The sequence below is a fragment of the Lampetra fluviatilis genome, chromosome 1, assembly GCF_964198595.1.
Source record: "Lampetra fluviatilis chromosome 1, kcLamFluv1.1, whole genome shotgun sequence".
Taxonomy (NCBI): domain Eukaryota; kingdom Metazoa; phylum Chordata; class Hyperoartia; order Petromyzontiformes; family Petromyzontidae; genus Lampetra; species Lampetra fluviatilis.
In genome coordinates, this window is record NC_136275.1 from 13649734 (window position 1) to 13671776 (window position 22043).

Below are 22043 nucleotides of genomic sequence, written 5' to 3' on the forward strand. Positions count from 1 at the left end.
ACCTGGTAAAAAACTAAAAATACAGGAGTTTACTTTTAGTTTAAACAAACTGACGATACGATTATCGTGGATGTCGATGTCGCACGATATATCGCGATATATTCTCGCGGCGACCCCATGAACTCTGTGACAACAACCAGTGGCGGTGACGTCACCACGACGCTTGTGCCAAGGCCCCTCCCCCCCACCACCGCCGTGTCATCAACCCCTCCAACCAATCCGGCAACACCGTCGCGATGACGTCGGCAGAGTGCGCCCGTGAGAATTTGGCGGGAAATCGCAGAGCGCGGGAAAGTCGACGTTGGCGCGCGTAAAGCGGCGCGCCGCTTGCTGTAATGCGCTGAACAACGACAATAACGGCCTTTAACTTCGCGTTCCGTAAAGCACAGCCTTGCCCGAACACGGGAGAGACCGCGAAGCAACGGGCGGTATTTAAGCTGTTTGTTTCGTAAATTTTTTCGTTTTGTTTACGAGTAAAATTGCATAAGAGACTAGCGTTGCATTCAACACCGCTCGGTAAATCAAGTGCGCGCCTGCTGTACAGAGCTTACCATGGCGAAGTCTCTTTCGGGAGGACTCGGGAAACCCGAGCAGGGCATCATGGACCTGTTCCAGAAGGTGGAGAAGATAGGCGAGGGCACCTACGGGGTGGTCTACAAGGCGCGCCACAAGATGACGGGAGAGACGGTGGCGCTGAAGAAGATTCGCCTTGACACGTAAGACGGTCTGGTTCCAGCGAAACGATCGGTGATGTGATACAGTACCGCCACCGAGTAACAGCAGCTACTGCTATTATAACTCCAGTTACTGCATTAGACCCGAAGCAACCGTTCTAACCACGGCTACTGCACAGTCTTAACAACGTCATGTTTGTTGTCCTTTCCCCGCACTTACGATTATCACGGTTGGCTAGTACGGTGCGCAAGAAGTTCGACATACATACAGTACATACATTAATAACAGCTACCAAGTTAAACCCACAGTTACTACAATTACAAATACGTACTGCATTACAACACCTTGTTCATACACTACTGGACGCAGTCTTCCCAATTCCGTTCCGGTTGTTTGGCGATACTTGACGCTGTTCATTGAGTTTTGGTGAAGCAGGTCGGCCCCAAGATTGGTTCAGATGTAACTCGCCGTGCATGAGAATCGGACTTAGATGGTCAGGTTCATTGCACAGTGCGCTAACAACCTCGGCCAATACATACTTGAAAATGCATTCCATTATAACCACAGCAACTGCATAATACGACAATATACCACAGCAGCTGCTGCATTATGTATTCTACTAGTGTTATATGGACGCGTCCGTGTTGAATAAATGGAGACTGGAATCTGCCCACGAGCGAGACGAGGACAAGGAACTCATGGAAGATACAAGCGCCTGTTTATGGGTTCATATTTCTGTCGCATTTTACAGGACTTATTTTTTTGGCCGCATGTGCCAATTTTGAATTGCAAAACGTTAACTTTAAACATTTCAAGTTTTTTTAACCAGGTGAGAACTCAAGAGACCAGCTAGGATGAATTAAGTTGCAAAAGTGACGGTGCATCGTTGGTGATCCCCGTGCAGGGAGACGGAGGGAGTTCCCAGCACGGCCATCAGGGAGATCGCCCTGCTGAGAGAGCTCAACCACCCGAACATTGTCAGGTAACGCGCCTCTGTGACCACAGCCGTTAGCTGTCCAGGCCCAGTTTGTTCATAGATGGTGCTGTTGATGGCAATGTGAGTTCTAGATTTGAAGCTTTTGTGACTGCAAGGATTCATACTCTTAGTTTCACCTGAAGACGGAAGCTTGTGTTGCCTCCGAAACGTCGTGATTTTTATTGTTTTATTTCTATTCATTTTAATTTCATTTTTTTACCTACGTGATTTTACCGAAAGAACTAAGAGTATGTGGCAATGTGAGTGTACTAAACCCAGAGATTTGAAAAGTCAGTCAAGTACATCCTTATTGGCTACTTGTGTTCAACATAAACATCGCCGCAATCTTGCCTCTTATGTGATACCCAGCTTCTGAAGTTCTTTGGTCATTGATCGCTGTCATTTAATGCACAGCCCTCCACTTATCGTTTTTTCAGGTGGCCATTGTATACTCCATGTGATATATGGCCAATTTATATGGTAAACATGGCCAAGCCGTATTAACCTGCTCTTCATGGGAATGTTTGGAGGCAACTGTCCCTTGCCCCTCCACTTTTGGAGAGGAAGACAAAAATTGATGCTGTAAAATAACAGGTTACTTAAAATTGACCATCAGGCTTCCTGAACAAAATCATTTGTAGAATCATAGTTATATCAATCCGGTTATATTGTGCACAAGGTAACTGAAGCAGCTTTATGATGTGTATGCTGTGTCAGCAGCTCTCGTGTTTAGTTGGCTTTGGTCAGATTGTTGAGGTGGCACGGTCAAGATCCTGGATTTTAATTTGGACTCAGCCACCCAAATATATATATATTTTTTGACAGGACGTGGATAGCACTAATTGAAATACATTGGAAATAGGACCAAATATGTATATTGTTTTGAACAACCTCATACCATGACAATTCAATAGTGTAATTAAGTGTAATTTTGTATTAGCACATCACACAAACAACAAGTGTGTAATGTTTAAAGGCTTTTCTGTTCTATTATGCATGTACAATTGTGGCATTAGTGGCTTTGCTGTGTTATTAAACAAGGATGGGCCCACCCAGCTTTCGAGTTTTGACATGTTAGCTGCCCTCAATCTCTTGTAGTCTATAAAAATATCACCATGGAGAGCTGAATTCACAGTGGCATTAAATGTCACGGGTGCACAAATATGGGCAAACAGCAATGCACCGCTTCAGCCTACAAAGCTTTAGCAATACAGCAAATACACAAAGATGCCCCTGTGGTGCCTCACCAATGCTTGACAACAAACGTATGTATATGGTATGTATTGTTTCAAATACTCTACAACATCTGTGATTGATAAATTACGTCAAGTTATTTATTACCTGGTAATTTCAGATTAGTACAATATGAAATTGTACAAAATCTTGCATGTTATGCATATAGCGATGGTCAACCTCAGCCATTCTATGAATTGTCACAATTCAAGAATTTATCTTTTACATTGTCGTGAGTGTGGTGGCCACGAGTGGCTGTGGGGGGTCATACACACGATCCCAATACACACAACTTTAGAATTGATATCAATCAATGCATCGCTGTACCCTGCTGTGGGGGCCGAATTGTATCTATCCATTTGCAGGCTCCTGGATGTTATTCACAGTGAGACCAAGCTTTACTTGGTGTTTGAGTTCCTTGACCAGGACCTCAAGAAGTATATGGACAATGCACCCCCATTAGGGATTTCCCTGCCACTGGTCAAGGTAAAGTTTCTCTTATTGTGGCACTAAATTGTTACGTTACATACAGCTTCACCATGGCTTCAGCATCCACATTGTCCACTTAGACCACCCTAGGCTTCCTCTTATGCACAGCACTCTCCTTCCCTCGTTTGCTCTCTCTCTTTTAAATGTACACATCACGACACCAAGCAACTGACTTTACTCTGATGTACTGGACACAGATCTCTCTTGGTTTTATTATAAATATAATTTAAAGAGACCAGGTGAACTGTTTCCCATGGAGGTGTTTCCAGTATCCAAATCCCTGGTGTCATGAGGGTGGTTGTAGTAGACGTTTGTTAAGTTATCCATGCCTACCAGTAATGATTACATTCGCTGACATTTGCAAAATAATCCTTTAAAAATGTATTTGTAAATGAAGGGAAATGTTGGATTAATGCAAATGAAGGGAAATGTTGGAATAATGCGCCTTGAGGAGTACTCATTTATTTGTAAATACTTGTAGCAAGTAAATAATAACTCCTATCCACGTTGATATGGGGCCACTATTGGCAGATCCTATTATTATCAGAGTAATTATTTTTTTAATCTATGCAGACACCAGAGGCATCCTGTATGCTTTAATGAATGCAAGTTGATTGCATTCATGTCGACATTATTTCATTTCTGAGTATAAACATTACTTTAATCGCCAACTAACTTTTGATCAGATTCTTAATGAGGTCCAATCTAGCATTTGATCAAATATTTTTTTATTTACATAACTAGTAGCCAATATATTTGTGTCTGGGCCCAAAAAAAAACATGCACGTCGATTATCATAACAATAGTTACTTAAAATGTTTCTGATTAACTGGGTAACCAGTTTGATGCAGATATGGGGTAATTTATGCTTATCTTCAAGTCGTGAGTTGTATTTTGAGGCAATGCTGATGCTAAATTACATCTAAAATACGCATTTAAGTATTCACAGTCCCAGGAACACAGTTAATTCTCTCTAGTTGTTAAATGCTTGAAATTAAGGCATTGCACAAAATGCATGTAATAATTTCTCAATAATGTTACGCTTGGGACCTGTTTTGTTGCGAACGTGCTGCCATTGTTGGTAGAGCTACATGCACCAGCTGCTGCAGGGCATCGCCTTCTGCCATGCGCAGCGCACCCTGCACCGTGACCTCAAGCCGCAGAACCTGCTCATCAACGCCGACGGCGCCATCAAGCTGGCAGACTTTGGGCTGGCGCGCGCCTTCGGAGTGCCACTCCGCACGTACACACACGAGGCAAGGGGGAGGGGCTGCGCTCTTCAGTGTACAGCTTTAGACCCAAATACGTTCCAAAATCTGATCTTCACTGAGGCACGATAAACAGATCCAACTGCATTGCAAAAACATTACCTAAGCTCTGAAATAGTGAATAATTTATTTGTATACAGTGTTATGTTTTGTGCTGATCAAGTTTAAATGTGTAGTGGGTAATACACTGGAGGAAGCTTGCTTTGAGGCAACACGTTTATTACAACTTAACAAACTACAATACAAAGGGGTAACGGCCCCTTTCACCCGATGTCCTACATAGCCGGCTAGCTTGCCTCTTTCTGGAAATCACTATGCCTACACTGCCAGGGGCTTGAGTCTTCTCTGGAGTCTTCACTGGTTATAAGCTCGGAGCTTCACTGGTACAGCTCAAGCCTCACCCTAGCCAGGGGTTCGGCTTTGCCCACAGGGCTCTTCTCTCTTCAGGGCTCCAGGTTGATCTTCAGTCTTCAGCCGGATGATACTGAGCTGAGCTGTTTATGGACCTTGCTTATATACAGGGTCCCGGCTCACTCCGGCCCTGGCCACGCCTCCCTTCCAGAACCTTCTCCAAGGCCCTGGTGAATGACCTCATCCCCCAGGCCCCCGTTGGTCCCAATGCTCCCCCCAGGGATTGCCTAGGGCCAACTGCCCATCATTACTGTTGAGCTGGTCCGGCCTCCCTTATACTCTTTACTGGCTTGAGCGAGTACTGCCGGCTATGAGTAGTGGCGATCGTGGCCAACCATGCCACGACATTACCCCCCCCCCCCCCCTCCATAGCACCCAGCCGTCCCGGTTGGCAACAATTCCTCGAAACCGTGAAAAACAGAACAATTACGCGTGCCTCAAGAAAAACACAACAAGAACAACCCGACATAAATACCCCAGCCCACCTGTACAAAAATTATACTATTTACAAATGTACAATTAGACAAGAACGCGCAAAGAGGGTATCCGCACGAATCCGTCACGGCGCCGCACCCACGACCCACGCAATTAAAACAACAACATGACGACCGAATGCAAGTCACAGGCAAGGAGGGCCACCAACCGTGGCAGCCCGGCCGACACGAAGGTAGGTGTGCGTCGTGGTGCGTGTGAGGGTGTGGGAAGGGTCATGAAAATCTTGGGGCCCTTGAACGGGTCCGTGTTGCAGGGCCGTCGTATGGTAATGGGGGTTTCACAGGGGGGACAAGAGGCCGGCGCCCCCTGGGTGACATTCGGGTCGGCGGCAGAGCCCATGTCGACGGAAGCGGCCGTTGACGACGGCCGTGGGGGGCTCATTCCCTCGGCATCTGAGGGCGCAACAACATGGCTGCGCTGAGGGTTATGTTCTGCAGACACCGACCTGGCTCGTCGGACACACCACACGTTCTGCCCCGGTAATGTGAAACAGACAATCGCGGCGCGACAAAGGGTTTCAGGTGCGACGGATGGACATACCAACATCTGCGGCTCCATTGAACTTTGACACGGGACGCAACACCTGCACAATATTGACAGGACCCCGCCAGGGCCGAAGCAATTTAGGTGACGTTGCCAACGGCAACTGGGGGCAGTGGAGCCAGGCCTTGTCCCCTACCTTCCAGACATGAGTGGACACCCGAGGGTTCCGCAACCGTTCGTTGGCACGTTGTCGCCCGACCGAATTTTCCTGTGCGGCCTCCCTGGCCTCGAACAACTTTTGGAGGTTAAATCGCATATGGTCAGACAATTTAGTTTTTCGTGAAGCCGGTTTTACACGCAACTGCACCTCCACAGGTGGGTCAACCTCTCTGCCATACATGAGGTAAAAAGGTGAGTAGCCCGTGGCCGAATGAGGCGCCATTCTGTAAGCGGTCAGGACACCAGGGATGTGCAGATCCCAGTCAAGCTGCGATTGGCTCACCTGGTGACAAAGCATGGAGGTGAGCGTTCGGTTCAATCGCTCAACCATACCATCAGTCTGCGGGTGGTATGGGGAGGTACGAATTTTCTGCGTGCCCAGCATGTCGCAAATGTCCCGCAGCAAGGTGGACGAGAAATTTTTTCCCTGGTCGGTCAGCAACCGTTCGGGAGCACCCTTGTCCAGGACATAGCCCTGGACAAAGGCCTCTATGATGGCTGCTGCTGACTGGTTTGGGAGCAGCCATGTCATTGGCCAACGTGTGAAATATTATAACCAAACCAACAGGTACTTATTACCTCGGGAGTGGCTGGAAAGGGACCGAGGACTGCAGAGGAGGACAAGTTGGTCGGGCAGGCGGCTTCCGTCACGTGCAATGAGTGCAGCCCTGCAGCAAATCTGCCATGTCTTTGGCCATGCCGGGCCAAAAAAATGAAATGCGAGTGTGTCCAAGGTCTTGTGCATCCCTAAATGCAAGAGACATTCGTGCACGGCCCAAATGGCTTTACCCCACAGCACGGTGGGCATAACGATTGTGTATTGTCACAGGCTGTCATCCCATGCCATTAGGAGGCCGTCGCGCGAAACAAAAGACGCGAGACCATTGCAGTCATCCCCTTTCGCAGGCTTACTAGCCCGACTGCGAAACCTAAGGAGCGAAGCATCCTCCATCTGGAGGCGACCCCAATCGTCCCGGGTCAGGCCGAGCAACAAATCCTGAGTGAGTGTACCCTCAGGGCCCACCCTAGGACCTGTCTCGGCCGTAGCAGCGAGGTGCTGAGGCAAATTGTCAACCGGCTGCTTACAGCGACCCGATCCCAGGAAGCATGCACACTTGTTTGTCGTTGGCAGGCAAGACAAAGCATCGGCATTACAGTGCTGTTTGCACTTGTGATATTTGACTCTGAATGCGTAATCTTGCAAGATTTCCAGCTAGCGTGAGAGTTGACCAGATGGCTGGTCGACTCGCAACGCGTATTGAAGGGCGGTGTGATCGGAACGAACAGTGAAGTGCCTCCCGTACAAGTAAGGTCGGTAATGTTGAATGAAAAAAACGATTGCTAACAGTTTGCGACGTGTCACAATACCGTTGCTCCGCTGGAGACAATACCCGGCTCCCATATGCAATCACTCGCTCGACCCCGTCAACGATTTGCGACAAAACGTCCCCGATGCCAGTGTTACTCGCTTCCGTGTCAAGAATGAAGTGCAACGTGAAATCTGGGTAGCTCAGTGGAGGGGCATTCACCAACCCATCGCGCAGTGAATTAAATACATCCTCCTCGCCCCAGTGGAACCTGATGCACTTGGCCGTCGGCGCATGGAGGGGCTTGGCGATGGAAGCAAACCCCGCCGCAAATCGTCGGTAATAGGACTCAAAACCGATAAAGCTCCTCACCTCCCCCACCGACGTCGGGGTTGGCCATGAGCGGACACAATCGTTTTTTTCGGGGTCTGGCAATACCCGACCGGCTGACGATGTGGCCAAGGTAGCGCACCGATTCACGCAAGAGGTGGCATTTTTATAGCTTAAATTCAAGGTTCGGCCGCACGCATTTTATTTTAACAAAAACTGCCCTCAACCATTGCAGGTGTTCATCAAAAGTACGGCTGAAGACAATGACGTCTAATGGGCAATCTGTTAAACTCGAACAGACCCTGCGGCGTGCGAAGGCTGTTTTCGGTTTAGAATCCGCGTCAAGTGGCAGCTGCCAGAAGCCAGACGAGGTCCGGGGTTGAAAAGTAACGTGCCCCTACCAAGGCATCAAGGGATTCCTCCATACGGGGGAGGGGGTACGCGTCTGCTATTGAAATTTAGTTTAGCCTGCGAAAGTTGATACAAAATCGCAAACTACCATCGTGCTTCTTCACGAGCACGATGGGGGCTCCCCACGGGCTGGTGGATGGAGGGATGATGTCGGCAGCTAACATGTTATTGACAGCCAACCTTACATGTTCTTTCTCAGCAGGGCTTAAACGGAACTGATTCTGGCGGATGGGCGCAGCATCACCTGTATCAATATGATGTTTCAACAATTTAGTGCATCCAATGTCAAATTTAGATTTACTAAAAACATAAAATTCCAGTAGCAGAGCGCATAATTTATCCCTCTGGGAATTTGACAAATTGACAGCCGATGGACAGAGCGAATCCAACCATTGTTCATCGAGGCTGGAGCGTGGTTGTGACCGAGGCATGGTTCCGACATGGCCTACCGTCGAATCGGCCTGGAGCGACGGCGTTGCATGAGCGAGCACGGTGTCCTGCGGTATAACGGTCGTGTGTAGCCCAGCATTCAAAACTTGGATAAACGGGTCTCGATCCCCAGATAGCAGCGTCTGCGCACCGACCAATTCCAAACCTCGAGCCGCAGTATTCCAAGGCCCTATGAGAACACCGCCCGCCGTTGAACCCGGAATGAGAGGTTTCCGAAGGCGGAGAGGTTTCCGAAGGCGGAGAGGAACTAACATCTGTGCACCTGGTGGGATGCGCACCGTTCGGGACGCCAGCGCCTGAACGGTGGTGCATGCCGTGCGCAACCTCGTGGGGGATGGTAGGAATGCCATACGCCGACCCGAGGGCAATTCGATGCATCCCTGGTCAATTAGGATTTTGATGGGCATCTTTCCCAGAAAATCCGTACCCAACAGGCACGGAACAGTGAGGGATGAAGAGACCAAGATCGGTCCAGCCAATTTCACATCACCAATTCAAATTTGGGCTCTAATTTGGCCAATCAGTCCCAGCGACCCCCCGTTAGCCACTCTCTGTGTTGTCTTGCATTATATTTCCAAGTTTACTATGTTTTTTTCTCTTTCATTTGTACCTGATGATGGTTGCTTGTGTTGCAATCGGTATTCTATTTAATTTAATTTCTTTCTACCTGACTTTACCAAAAGAACCAAAGTAATTCCTGCAGTCACGAAAGCTTCGAATCAAGTTTTTGTTTGTTTAGACAAAATTTGAGTGCCTGGATAAACCTTTATGCACGATGGATAAAACATAAGTATTCATATACGTAGGTCAGCTTGCTGTACTGCCCTATACTGGTACACGATTCATAGTAACGAAGATCAATGTAGTGGTTACCAAGAAAGTGACGAGTTTTTTTTGTAGGACAGCCGTTTACACACTGGTAACTAATTTATCTACCCCGGAGGGTATGATGGGCAGAGTCGACCTTCATTTTAATATGCAAATTTGTGCACTCGTAATGATTGCACCACCCGGCCTGACACACAGGCCGGGTGGTGCAAAAAGTAAAGTAAGGTGCACCAAAAATAGCGGCATGGAGCATGGGCCTCTCATACCGCTGCTTCTGCTGCCTGCAGGTGGTGACACTGTGGTACCGCGCGCCAGAGATCTTGCTGGGATGCAAATACTACTCGACCGCTGTCGACGTCTGGAGCCTCGGCTGCATCTTTGCTGAGATGGTACTGGAGTCAACACTGGACAGAAAGTCACGCTCGCATCCCCGCATCGTGGCTGTGAACCCAGTAGGCCTGGTTCGATTCCGAGCTACGGCTAACATCAGTGGCGAGTAATTAAACCGGCGGTCCTGCATGGCCCATGCTGCTCACTCTACCCACTAATATTGAAGGGTAGATACCCTTCAAATAAATTCCAGGCACCTGCAAGCACTGGTTCTTCACGTGTAGTGTTTCATTTGTGTTATTACTTTTTTTATTATAATTAGTATTTATCACATTAAAAAGGTTGTTCAAGAGCAGAACATAATGGGGCTGAAACGTAATTTAACTTTTAACATGCATGGGGGTCAATGGGAAAACGATCGTTTAACGAGTTTTCGTTTAGCATTTTAAGCAAGACACGCCTGTACATGGACAAATAAACCCCACATTGCAGTACGTAACTAAGCTGTGGTATTATTTAAAATGGTCACTTTCAAGTAATTTGGAGAATATTAGTCTAATGGAGAAGATGCAGATTCATATGTTCAGATGGTCTAACGAGAAAATGATGCTCAATTGGTTGCACTTATTGCGTAATGTCGTTTTATTAAATATATTCTAATTGTATTATCAGTGTCATGTCATGAAACAAAGTAATGTATTAAATCAGAACTTTTGTGTAGTGCATCGTTTAAAAAATGTTTTTAAAAGTTGGCCTGTGAAAACAGATAACCACTTCTCAGATCCTGTCAAGTAATCTCTTGTCCTGGTGGCACTGGTCTTTCCCACATTCTCATACAGAGAAAGTGGCATTGCAGTCAAACCTATATATCCTCACAGCTGGAACTTAGCAAAATGAAGTGAAAAACTAATGTAATGGGGTTTTTTGCGTGACCAGAGTGAGACTGTTTCACTGGCAGAGCCAGTGGGGGGGAGGGGGGGTGGCACGTGATCCGATTAGAATCCCTAATTTCGATCGGATCATTGGGGTTTATTAGTAATAAATCGGCATTTTGCGACCCCCACTGCCACTGTGTAGCATATTGTGCCAGGGACTCTTGAGATGATAGGACAAGTCCGAGTCCATAATTGGCAATACGTAATGGCAAAGCAGTTATAAGTGACTCAGAATTGTGCGCAGTTTGCTTGATAGTACACCACTTCCCTGAAGGCATACCTTAAGGGAGCGTGATGCCGATTACACACGGTTCCAATTCGACCCTCGCCATCGCCGCACACGCGTCGAATAAAAAGCAAGGGACAAGTCCTTACTATAATTTTTCATTGCTGGAGGGGTTGCCCCCCCCCCACCTGAAATTCCTGGCTCCGCCATTGGACCATTGATTATACTTAAACAACCAAATTACGGGTGGATACCCAGATTCGAAGGCTGGAATCTCTGGAGCCAGCTCACAAAAAAGCGCACTTCCTCGATTGCACTTATGGTGGAAATGAAATGGCACGGCTTATTTGGAAACTCTCTAAGTGCATTGTCGATGCTGTTGCATTGCTTGCGTATTTGTTCCTTCTCCCTTCGACAAACCCAGCTGACGCGGCGGGCTCTGTTTCCTGGTGACTCGGAGATCGATCAGCTGTTCCGCATCTTCCGCACACTGGGCACACCGGATGAGACCGTGTGGCGGGGCATCACGCAGCTGCCGGATTACAAACCCTCCTTTCCACGCTGGTGTGCCCAGGACCTCACCAAGGTGGTGCCTCTCCTGGACGCCGCTGGGCACGATCTACTCATGGTAAGGAAAATAATATCAATGTGTTTAAACTGGTTGAAATTCTGTCTGAAAATGCAATCTAAAAAAAAAATCACATGCTTTGGACATTTATATTGTTGCAATGTACCTTGTCTGTTTTTGTGACAGCAAATGCTGCAATACGACCCAACCAGGAGAGTTTCGGCCAAGGCTGCCCTCAACCATCACTTCTTTCACAATTTGGAACATCATGTGCCAACTTTAAAGGCAAAACCGTAGGGCAGCAAGCAGGGGATACAAACATTTATGCCAGTGTTTTTTCTTAGCTGGCTTGCTGTAGTCATAGACTGTATTATATAAGGAATGTTTGTGTTAATAACTTTTGAGGCACACTTATTGGAGATATGTTTTATATGTGTAGCAACCATTTGAAAGAAACTGCAGGATATTTTATTCCAGTTACTTTTGGTATGTTATTCTTTACCTTTTAAAAATTGTACTTATTCTTAAATATTTTTTAGGAACAATATTTAGTATTTAATACAGAAAATGGCCAGTGGACCTTTCTGAAATTAAATTTATATAACTTAATAAGTAAATGGTCGGAGGTTCTCATCCTCTACAGAAAGTACTAAAATGTGTTTGTTTTCCTTAGTGCAAAACTTTCTCCAGTGATTTGGTAGGGCTTGTTCAAAAAGCCCTTCAGGAAAAAGCAGTAGGCATTTTGAATAAAAAGCATTTCAATATTTGGTGTAAAACAGATTCTGTAGTATACATGGGTTATTATGATTTTAAAATACAGAAAGATGTTCTTAAATGTTGCTTAGGTGTTCTAATACTTGTTTTATTGTCCAAAATAAAAATTAAGCTGAAATTTACACTTTGAAATGTGTCCTTTCCAGGGTTTCCAGTACTCTTATCCACTGATCTAAAGGGATCACGAAATAAAAAAAAATGCAAGTGTAAAGAATGTATACTTTCTCCCATGCCCAAGGATGATTTAATCCAGGTATGTCCTATGGGCCTCTGGCATTACATTTCTATAAGTAAATAAAGTAAAACAGATGGTGTATGTTTTGCACCACAAGTCATCCTCTTGAATGGGAGAATATGGCAATAGCAGAATTAACATTTATGTACTCAGGAAAGCCTCAGTATCAGTTCTTTCAGGATGGACCTGACAGGTTTGTGCAGTCGGCAAGGATTGCTCTATCTTTGAGAAACTTGGGGGTACATTTTCAAATCTAGACAATGACGTAGCACAATGGCTTTCTCTTGCAAATTACATCATAGACTCCCTAATGTTCAGTGAGGCAGATGTGCATTTCCATGGTTAATACATGAGCGTTATTAATTGGGGAGGTTGCTGGATTCGGACTGAACCATCTGCAATAATCAATGAACACACTACCGCGAGGCCATATCACCGACAGCACAAGCAACATGTACTTTCCAAAATGTTTTAATGGTTCTGATATATATAAAACTTAAGATCCTTATACCAAACTTTTCTCTACTGAATTCTGTTGCCATCTATTAGAATCTGAATTTAAACAGATTTGAAACAAGTGCTTATTAGAAAATAAGACTCACAACTTCAACAATTCGGCATATATTAACGATTTAAAAGTTAGGAATTCAATAATAAACTTAAGTGTACAACAATTCCAACAACTGTTGAACACAAACATGACAAAATGTACAGCCCACATGCTCCCAGTCAATCCACCAGTCAAACATGAAAACTTGGGTCATGAAACCTTAACATCATTGTTCATAATACCACCTTGGAACAAAAAAAATTCACAGGTTTCCCTCAAATTTACAAAAGGGATGCATTCTTCAAAGAACAAACCAAAACGAAATTTAATTTAAAAAGTAGGTACGTTTCAGTCATTTCAACTAACCTAAAAATACACAACTTTTTACAAAACATAAATAATAAAGATTGAGTAATAATTAATTGGAAACCAAAATTAACCTTTTCAGAGACTCGCCAAAAGATCTGCATGTTGGAATGACTGGAAACATGGTGTGGAGGCATTACTGTTGCACTGTAGGGATACCGTGACACTGTCGCTGATGGATTACAGCCTCCCGGATGGTTCCTGTTTGATCTCATGTTGCATTAAATATGAAATTTTGGTAACACGGAAATTTTATTTTGTTAAATTATGTAAATTATAAAGTGTCCCTAATTTGTCAATTGTTTCAACATGAAATGTCAAACGTTCGTAAAGCGAAAGATACCTGTATAACATTTCTGGAAAAGGCCAATCTGCTTTACATTGGCCACTTCCTGAATGTTAAGTCTCATTTTGCTAAAAGGCGGTGATGATAATGAGTTACCGGTTGTTTATGTACTTGTATCAAACTGGATGGCTGTCAAAGTGCCTGGCTCACAATGACAAGGCTGAGTTAAAATATCCGGTTGAGGGATAGGCTTAGCCCATCTTCCTTCCTAGGTATCAAATTAAATCGCTAAAAAAATATTTGGAGGTGGCTGTAGAATGCCCATCACTGGCTTGGACTGACAATGAAGATGAGTTGTACCACAGGATTCATTGAGTTATGGGGACATACTCCTAGCTTCTGGTACAATGACTAAAGCTCCAATTTCTATAATTTGTAAAATTCACAGCAGAGTGGGGAAAAATATCCATGCCAATGCAATTACTCATGGAGTCTTGACTTCAATTTAAATGGAAATCCTGAGAAGCCCCGGGGTGGGCGGCTTGAGTGGGATCTTGGTGAACGTGAACTTCTTTGCCTGGAACTGCTGCAGATCTCTCTGTGTCAGCTCCTCATTGGGTGTGTGCAGCTCCCCCACTTTGAAGGCCACAGAACTGGTAGGGGTTGTTGCCAATGACAATCCTGCTCCTTTGTCTCCAGCAGCTGGCAGTGAAAAGCTAAAATTCGCAGCCTGGATTGCTGGTTGGCTGGCCACCATGGGTGAGGGCTGTGTGTTGGAGGGCAATGAAAAGTTAAAGCTGCTTGCGGATGTGGAGGATCGGGCAACTTCAAAACCTTGACTTGATCCTGCGATTGCTGGCATCCCAAATGCAGGTGCTGCACCAGTGGCAAACCCGCTGTCTGTGCCGCTTTCTCCAAAACCTACACACGGTCAACATGATTAGTAGTATATTTTTTGACATTTAATTCTGGTTTGATTGGATTATTTTGGGGGCGAGTCACCAAAATGCTGGTGGGCATGCAGATATTTTAAGCAGTTTCATTCCAAAGACATTACCGAAATCGAATGTGAAGATCACTTTAAAATAATTTTAACATTTTTTAACCAGCTCTCTGGGCCACTTGGCGATGCATTCCATCCCAATGTTATGGAGTGCCCGGTTGTCAACAGGATGTTACACATTTGACCAGAAATTAGAAAGTAGCTTTCCAATGATTAATATTTCGAGAAAATATAGAAAAACACGAACTCACCTAAAGACTGCGAATTGCTTGTGAAAGTTGGCCGAGAAGATGCAGGCTGTGAAAACCCTACCAATGCTAACCCTACAAATGCACAAATATAAAGTTTAAGCATGAAATAAAAACAGCTAAAGTTTATGTTTTTATGCCAAAGACTACAATTTTGATGTAACAAAAAAAAAGTTTGATTATATACGAATAAATATTAACATCACTGCCATATGCAACTTCAGTCAAAAAGTGAAATGGTAACTTTACACACATGCTTAAAGATAACAAAAATATATATATAATTAAGTGGCCCTATTTCATTCCTTACCCATTGGTTGGTTGAAGCAAGGCTGCGCAGAAATCCCAAATGCTGGCAATGCCTGGGGTTTTTTAATTAATTCAGCAATCTGAAAAGAGCATGCATCAAAAGAGATGTCCATGAATGCTAGAATTGAATAAAACTAACGTTTTTAATATAATTTGTATGACATCACAAGTCAGTTAAATAAGAAACTTGTGCTTTAACAAATTTAATCAACTCAAAAAGTTGTAGAGTTACAAGTAAACTGATTTTATAAAGTATAAAATTAAATTTGTATCGTGAAACACTTGTGCAAAAATGGCTGTAAATGTCCATTCCATGTATCCTCACTTTACCTCAAAGCTACATTTGCTGTCATGACACTACCATAACTTGACAGCACCTACAATTAGCACGGTTGGCTACGTACGGTGCGAAAGGACAACATAAATCCATTTGGGTAAAAGCTTTTGTTTTATGTAAAAAATTATTGCATAATCCAGTCATGTTATTGTACAATACGTCATGGTATTGAAGTGGTTGCTTTGTGGTTTGTGTACTGCACTATGAATCTAACAACCTAGGTTCGATTCCCAACCCTGGCTAACTTCAATGGCGAGTAATATCTGAAACGGTGCTGGGCTATTCACAAACCCACATTGACCAGTGTTGGAAGCATGGTCAACCAATCCTCATGACTGACACAGCGCAGATATATTCATCCAGCAGCAGACTGACAGAGCTGTGTTATACAGTGCATCATACAGTCATGTAAGTGAAGACAGGTTATAATTGAACTGAAAATGCAAATACGGTACATGCACCGTATATCACTTTTGTCAAACTATTGTTGGATGAGAGCTCCCAACACCATGCAGATTGTGGGCGTCATTTGACCATACATTATCACGCTGGACAGTGCATGTTGGTGCAAGTGGGTAGAATATACATGGGAAGATAGTGAAGTAACAATGGATTGTGCTGCTCCCCACAACATAACTACAACAGCCTATAATGTGTTTTAGACATGGTTATCCATGCAAGTACTGTCCAGGCTCGACCCAGCTTAGCTTTCTGAGATGTATCGAGATTGGGTGCATTCCAGGCCGATTTAATCAGACCAACACAATACTTGGGTACATTGAAGATAGAAGTCAAGAATACAGGCTGTATATGCAACTCAAAACACGCACCAGAATATCCCGGGAGTTGGGGTTGGCTAGCTCAGACTTGCGTTGTCGCCACCTCTCCTTTAGCTGTGAGACCATATCCAACTACATGGCAAAAATGTGAAAATTGCATGAGTATTAAAAAAATACAAAACATGACTTCGTAAATATTAGTCCCGACACTGGCACTTATATAAAATTTTGTAACAACATTAATGAACACCATGACATTTACATTACGTACATATTCCTGTAAGTTTGACATTCGATGTTTGTAGTACTCCAAGCGAATCTCTTCAGGTGACAGGTCAATAAAACCTTCAACAGAAACAGCATAAAACAAATTTACAGCCTTAATACCACATCACTTTCTTGTAAAATTATTTGTAAGTCCTCAAACTATTAAATCTACTTTCAAATACGATACTTCAAGTGCCATCATGAACAGACCTGTTATGCAAGCTCTTTCTTTTGTGGGTGCATAGCACGAGAGGTACCATAGCCCTGAGCTCTCCCAATGTTCCATGTCTTTTTTTATGTTAATGCTGTTCACACAACACACAAAACGTAACAGAACCAAAAGCTTGTGATACTGTTCAATTTCAAATGGTAGCCAATGAAATGGTTTTTCCTGTTGATCTTTCAAAATGTTGACAAAATATTCGAAAGTTTTCTAGCAAAATTTACCCTCCAAAATTGCTAATTTTATGTAATCTTTAATAAAAAGACAAAATAATGTCAAATTACAAAGCCAGTTTTAATATGAAATTCCAAAAAACGTTACGCAAGCGATGAAATGCACGAATAACCAATTAAATCAATCCAGCTTTAAATAAGTATGTATGTATCATACATACACAAGTTGAGCGATCTCGTCCACCTCGTCCATTTCACTGTTGGCATTGCTCAGCGCAGAGAATTTGTTTTCAGTGTGTATTCCTCCTGATGAACCACCACTTTTCCAAGTGCTTCCCTGCCAACCACCTCGTTGGCTCTGAAATCCACCGGCACCTCTCCCACCTCGGCCTCCAAAGTCTTCCTCGTAGGCTCCCCTACCGCTGCGACCTCTTTCTCCACCTCCAAACCCACCAACTTGGTTCCTCCCATAACTTGTGCCGTCACTCTCATCATATCTGCCACCGTGGTAGTCGCTCCTGCCTCCTCTGTTATAATTAGGGGTGGGGAGAAGGCCACCACCTCGACCCTGGTGCTGCTGGGGGTTTTGGAACCCGTCTTCTCGGTTACTATATCCTGAAATAATGCATGGGACACAGATGGTGCATTAGTAGATGAGGAACGCATGTTTGGGCAAAAAACAAAGGCTGAACATGTATCCAATTCTGTGAAAACTCCAAACGAAATTTACCTCGTTTATAACATTACATTATGCATAAAGAACAACACAGGACTACAACATGGAATTTGGTCTCTTACAGCATTAAAATATAAACTTTATTGCACTTTGTAAATGTACAAGCCTGGATGAGGGCTTCCCCTCGCCGTGCAGGTCGTTGGACTTTATTTGACAATCTTTAACACCTGTTAGTGGGTTGGTTGGTGAAGGCTGGGAACAAAAACGTGGGAGCAGATAAATACAGGACAGAAAATTGATATTGCTGCACTGCCCTCTGCTGTCCACAAAACGGCCAGCAATAGCTGAACCTGTCGCCTATCCAAGTTGAACACTTTAGCTTTCTAGATTTGACAAGATCTAACGTATTACGGGCGATTTGGTCATAGGTTAATACACTTTGTAGTGGTGCCAAAGTTTGCCGTTCAATCAGTTTCATTGTATGAATTAAAACATTTCACCTGTAAAAATCCCTGGATCGTCAAATGGCATACAAAGCAAACACGTAATGTGGTGTGTATGCTGTACAAACATTACAAGTGTATACTGTGCCAATACATTGTAGTGAAATGCCATTTATATATACGGGGATCAGTATCTCAACAACGCGGACTTCCAACGAGGCGATGAAAATGTATCTACAATCGACGAACGTTGGTTTAGATACAACAGGCACAGTTCAATTGTAAGGTGTTGAGGAAAGCGTAGATTGTGGCGTTACGTGTAATGTTTTTGCTGTGACCTCGTGTAAAGTAGCAACGTCCCTTGTTTAAACGTTTTATTTTCAAATGTTCAATAAGACCAGTGTGCAATATTTTTTTTCTTCCAGATGGGTAACTACGGAGGTGTTAAGTAATGAGAGACTGTGCCAATTAGATGCAAGACGTTAGCAATTATAACAATTGCCAGTTATTCAGTTGCAATGTGCGCTGGTGATGTCAGTGGCGATAAAGGTCGGGCAGTGTCTTTACAATTTAATGAACTTCATAGGGGGGTGGGAAAGGAAAACAAACACTTGAATTACATACTCTGGTTCTTTCGGTAAAGTCACGTAGGTAGGGTGGGAGCGACCAGAAACGTTTAATTATTCACAATAAAGGTTTGTTTTGGGTTAATTCGCGCGAGTAGAAATGTGTCGTAACCCTCCACCACCCGACACGAAAACAAAACGTGGCTCCAATTAGTTTACTACTCCAGCCCACCGGTTGTGTGTTTGGAGACACAAACCCATGTTTCGCGGGCGATTACAAACCAGCTTTGCCAGGCGATTTGTCAGAAACTGTCCCGATTTCCCAGTGGTTTAAACCAAACTATAAATAATGACATCAATTCTACATTTGAAGCTTTCGTGACTGCAAGGATTCATACTCTTAGGTTTTTTCGGTAAAGTCACGTAGGTAAAAAAAAATCACTTTTATTTATATTAATATTATTTTAATTTATTATTATTTATTTTTACCTACGTGACTTTACCGAAAAAACCTAATAAATAATAGTAATAGATATAAAAGTTATTTATTATTTTATTTCTATTATTTGATTTTATTATTAATTTTTACCTACGTGACTTTACCGAAAAAACCTAATAAAAATAATAGTAGAAATAAAAGTGATTTATTATTTTATTTCTATTATTTTAATTCATTATTATTTATTTTAACCTACGTGACTTTACCGAAAAAACCCAAGAGTATAATGACATCAACCAACAGCGGCATTGACGGGCCCCAACAAGTTCTCTTTCATCTTCTTGGTTCTTTCGGTAGTCACGTAGAAGGCAAATAATAATCACATGAGGACGGCTACTTGCGTTGTGGCCGAAACGTCGTGAGAATTTTATTATGTTTCATTTTTATCATTTTCCTTTTACGTGACTTTACCGAAAGAACCAAGAAGATGAATCCCTGCAGTCACGAAAGCTTTAAATCGAAATTTAAGTTCTCTTTCGCCATCTTGCTATCTTCCCGACAACGCGATTGGTCCGCGAGGGTCCACGTGATCCTAACCGACGCGCCTGATTGGTCACACGATTAAAACAATCCTCAGGTCAACCCAAGCGACGGCCCCATGAACGAAACAGCGAAAAAGAAAGAAAAAACTCCGCCGCTGGCTTCGTTCGCTCGCCTGCCCGTTCGCCACGGCGGCGCGACCCTTTACAACCTGATTGCTGCGGCGAAGCCGGGTGCTCGTTCCAGCAGCGATCGCCGAAGCGGCAGAAGCCCTGCAGGAAGAAGCGGCAGATCACCATCGCGGCCGCAGCGTGCGCGTGGATCGATTACTCGATTCCTATTGAATGGAAGTTTGGCGTCGATTCATCGTCTCGCTAGCAATGCACGAATCGAGTCGTGCGGTTTGAATCGATTACCGGAATCATAATATATGGCTAGAGTATTTATTTGATTGAGAACCTGCTTTATTCTAGATTTGAAGCTTTCGTGACTGCAATGATTCATACTCTTAGGTTTTTTTTGGTAAAGTCACGTAGGTAAAAATAAATAAAATTTTTAAAAATAATAATAGAAAAATAATAGAAATAATAATAACTAGCTTTATTACTACCCGGCATCGCCCGGGACTTGGATTCTTGTTTTGGATTAATTCACGGCCTACGCGGAGGGTCGGGGGGATGCGTGAGGTCAGCAGGCACCACACCGCATGCGGGTGACATCACCGCTCACTTGTGACGTCACCGCTCACTTGCCGTGCAAAATATATCCATTAATGCGCCCCCCCCCCCCCCCAAATACAAAAGTCTATTTTTATACTTTTTGCATTGTGTACAGTATGGAAGCTACCCACATGCCAAATTTCAAGTTTGTTGCATATGCTAAACATTTCGAACAGACACACATTCACATATTTCCCTTTTATATATATACTGTACTGGAGGAATCCGATGAGCTATGAATCACTTTTTAATAGATGTCCAGTTATGTGGTGATGGGAATGATGAATGTAACGAATCCCATACACAGTAACATCGATCTAGGCGCACACACGTTGCCAGTATCGAATCGCGTGTGTTGAATACGTTGCCCCAGACTGTGCGTGTCCCCCATATGGCTTAATTTGACCATACTTCACCACGCTGGTCAGTGTGCGTTGGCGGGGACGGGGGGCACACACGTGAGAGAAACTACAGGATAACGATAGATTATGCTGTATAGTAGTCATCTGCATACCTCCATAATAAGAGGTGTTTGGGTTAGATCGCGTAAATGTGTCGTTAAAACCCGCCACCACCCGACACAGCCAATCAGTAAGGGGTTGTCCTGTAAGCAGAACGTGCCAATTCGTCACTAGTACAGCACACCGGTGTGTTGGAGAGCCAAGCCACAACATTTACAATCTGAGAACGACGTTTCGCCAGTTATTACAACTAGCTTCATCAGGCGACAGCCAGATTTGTGGAGAAGTCCACCTGTTTCGTTCCTTAATGTAGAGGCGCAGATGTGTTGATCACGCTCCTGCGCTCTTGCACAATGTGGGGGGGGGGGGGGTATTACTGAGGCAACGTACATTAAGCATGTGCATTATGCGAGTCTATTGTTGATTCAAATATCCGTACCAACGGTAATGCCCTTTGTAGGCATGCATTTAAATAATATATTATTTGATGATTCGCTTCCACGCAGCACTAAGGCGGTAGCTATCCGAACGGTTCAAGTTATTTTGATTTCTTTCAATTCCGATAGATTATCTAATTAGTCTTGGCCAGTAGTTGATAGTTTTGCACAAAACTTCAACATTATCAAAATCAATTGAGTGTCCTTGTTGGCACGCGTGTTCTGCTACTGCTGACAGTTGTATTTGGGATAATTTAATATTTCTCTGTTCTTTTAGTCTCGTGATCATTCGTCCTGTTTACCCAACATAACATTTACCACACGTACACACCTTCTGTTGATAGCTTCGGTAATACATCTTTTGTACCAGATATTAATCTGCATACCTCTTGACTTAAAGCTTTCGTGACTGCAGGAATTCATGTTCCAAAGAATATCTGTATACCTGTCAACCCCTTATCAGTGCCTACCTTATTACACACCAATTCAGACCTTATTGGTCACCCCATGCCCTGATAAATCTCAACGTTCATCCTACAATGTCTCATCACAAGGGAGAAACAAAAACAAATAGGCAA

The 22043-nt window shown here is 43.9% G+C and overlaps 2 protein-coding genes across 3 annotated transcripts; one reads left to right on the forward strand and one right to left on the reverse strand.

Annotated features, from left to right (window-relative positions):
• Positions 1–258: 258 nt before the first annotated feature.
• Positions 259–12348, forward strand: LOC144932747 (cyclin-dependent kinase 2-like). The gene is made up of 7 exons (XM_078857155.1): positions 259–716; positions 1580–1657; positions 3250–3370; positions 4459–4629; positions 9863–9964; positions 11491–11694; positions 11821–12348. The coding sequence occupies exons 1-7, from the start codon at positions 553–555 to the stop codon at positions 11929–11931; spliced, it is 951 nt and encodes a 316-aa protein (XP_078713281.1). The 5' UTR covers positions 259–552; the 3' UTR covers positions 11932–12348.
• A 764-nt stretch (positions 12349–13112) lies between these two features.
• On the reverse strand, positions 13113–20203 carry NUP42 (nucleoporin 42). Of its 2 annotated transcripts, XM_078857133.1 has the most exons (8): positions 20060–20203; positions 17406–17799; positions 16999–17093; positions 16793–16866; positions 16573–16653; positions 15407–15485; positions 15100–15171; positions 13113–14766 (listed from the first exon to the last, which is right to left on the reverse strand). In XM_078857133.1, the coding sequence occupies exons 1-8, from the start codon at positions 20145–20147 to the stop codon at positions 14351–14353; spliced, it is 1299 nt and encodes a 432-aa protein (XP_078713259.1). In that variant the 5' UTR covers positions 20148–20203; the 3' UTR covers positions 13113–14350. The 2 variants fall into 2 exon arrangements, with proteins under 2 accessions (XP_078713259.1, XP_078713268.1); XM_078857142.1 differs by lacking the exons at positions 13113–14766; positions 15100–15171; positions 15407–15485 and having other exon boundaries at positions 15571–16653.
• Between the last annotated feature and the right edge of the window lie 1840 nt (positions 20204–22043).

What these genes read in the sequence shown, in the direction of transcription:
- LOC144932747 (XM_078857155.1), top strand. Translation starts at nt 553, where the DNA reads ATGGCGAAGTCTCTTTCGGGAGGACTCGGGAAACCCGAGCAGGGCATC. An exon ending in TCCGCACGTACACACACGAG is followed by an intron (nt 4,630 to 9,862) that starts GCAAGGGGGAGG and finishes TGCTGCCTGCAG; the next exon opens with GTGGTGACACTGTGGTACCG. An exon ending in CTGGGCACGATCTACTCATG is followed by an intron (nt 11,695 to 11,820) that starts GTAAGGAAAATA and finishes TTTTTGTGACAG; the next exon opens with CAAATGCTGCAATACGACCC.
- NUP42 (XM_078857133.1), bottom strand. Translation starts at nt 20,147, where the DNA reads ATGGTGATCTGCCGCTTCTTCCTGCAGGGCTTCTGCCGCTTCGGCGAT. An exon ending in GACGAGATCGCTCAACTTGT is followed by an intron (nt 17,094 to 17,405) that starts GTATGTATGATA and finishes TTGTGTGAACAG; the next exon opens with CATTAACATAAAAAAAGACA. An exon ending in TTGCTTCAACCAACCAATGG is followed by an intron (nt 15,172 to 15,406) that starts GTAAGGAATGAA and finishes GTGCATTTGTAG; the next exon opens with GGTTAGCATTGGTAGGGTTT.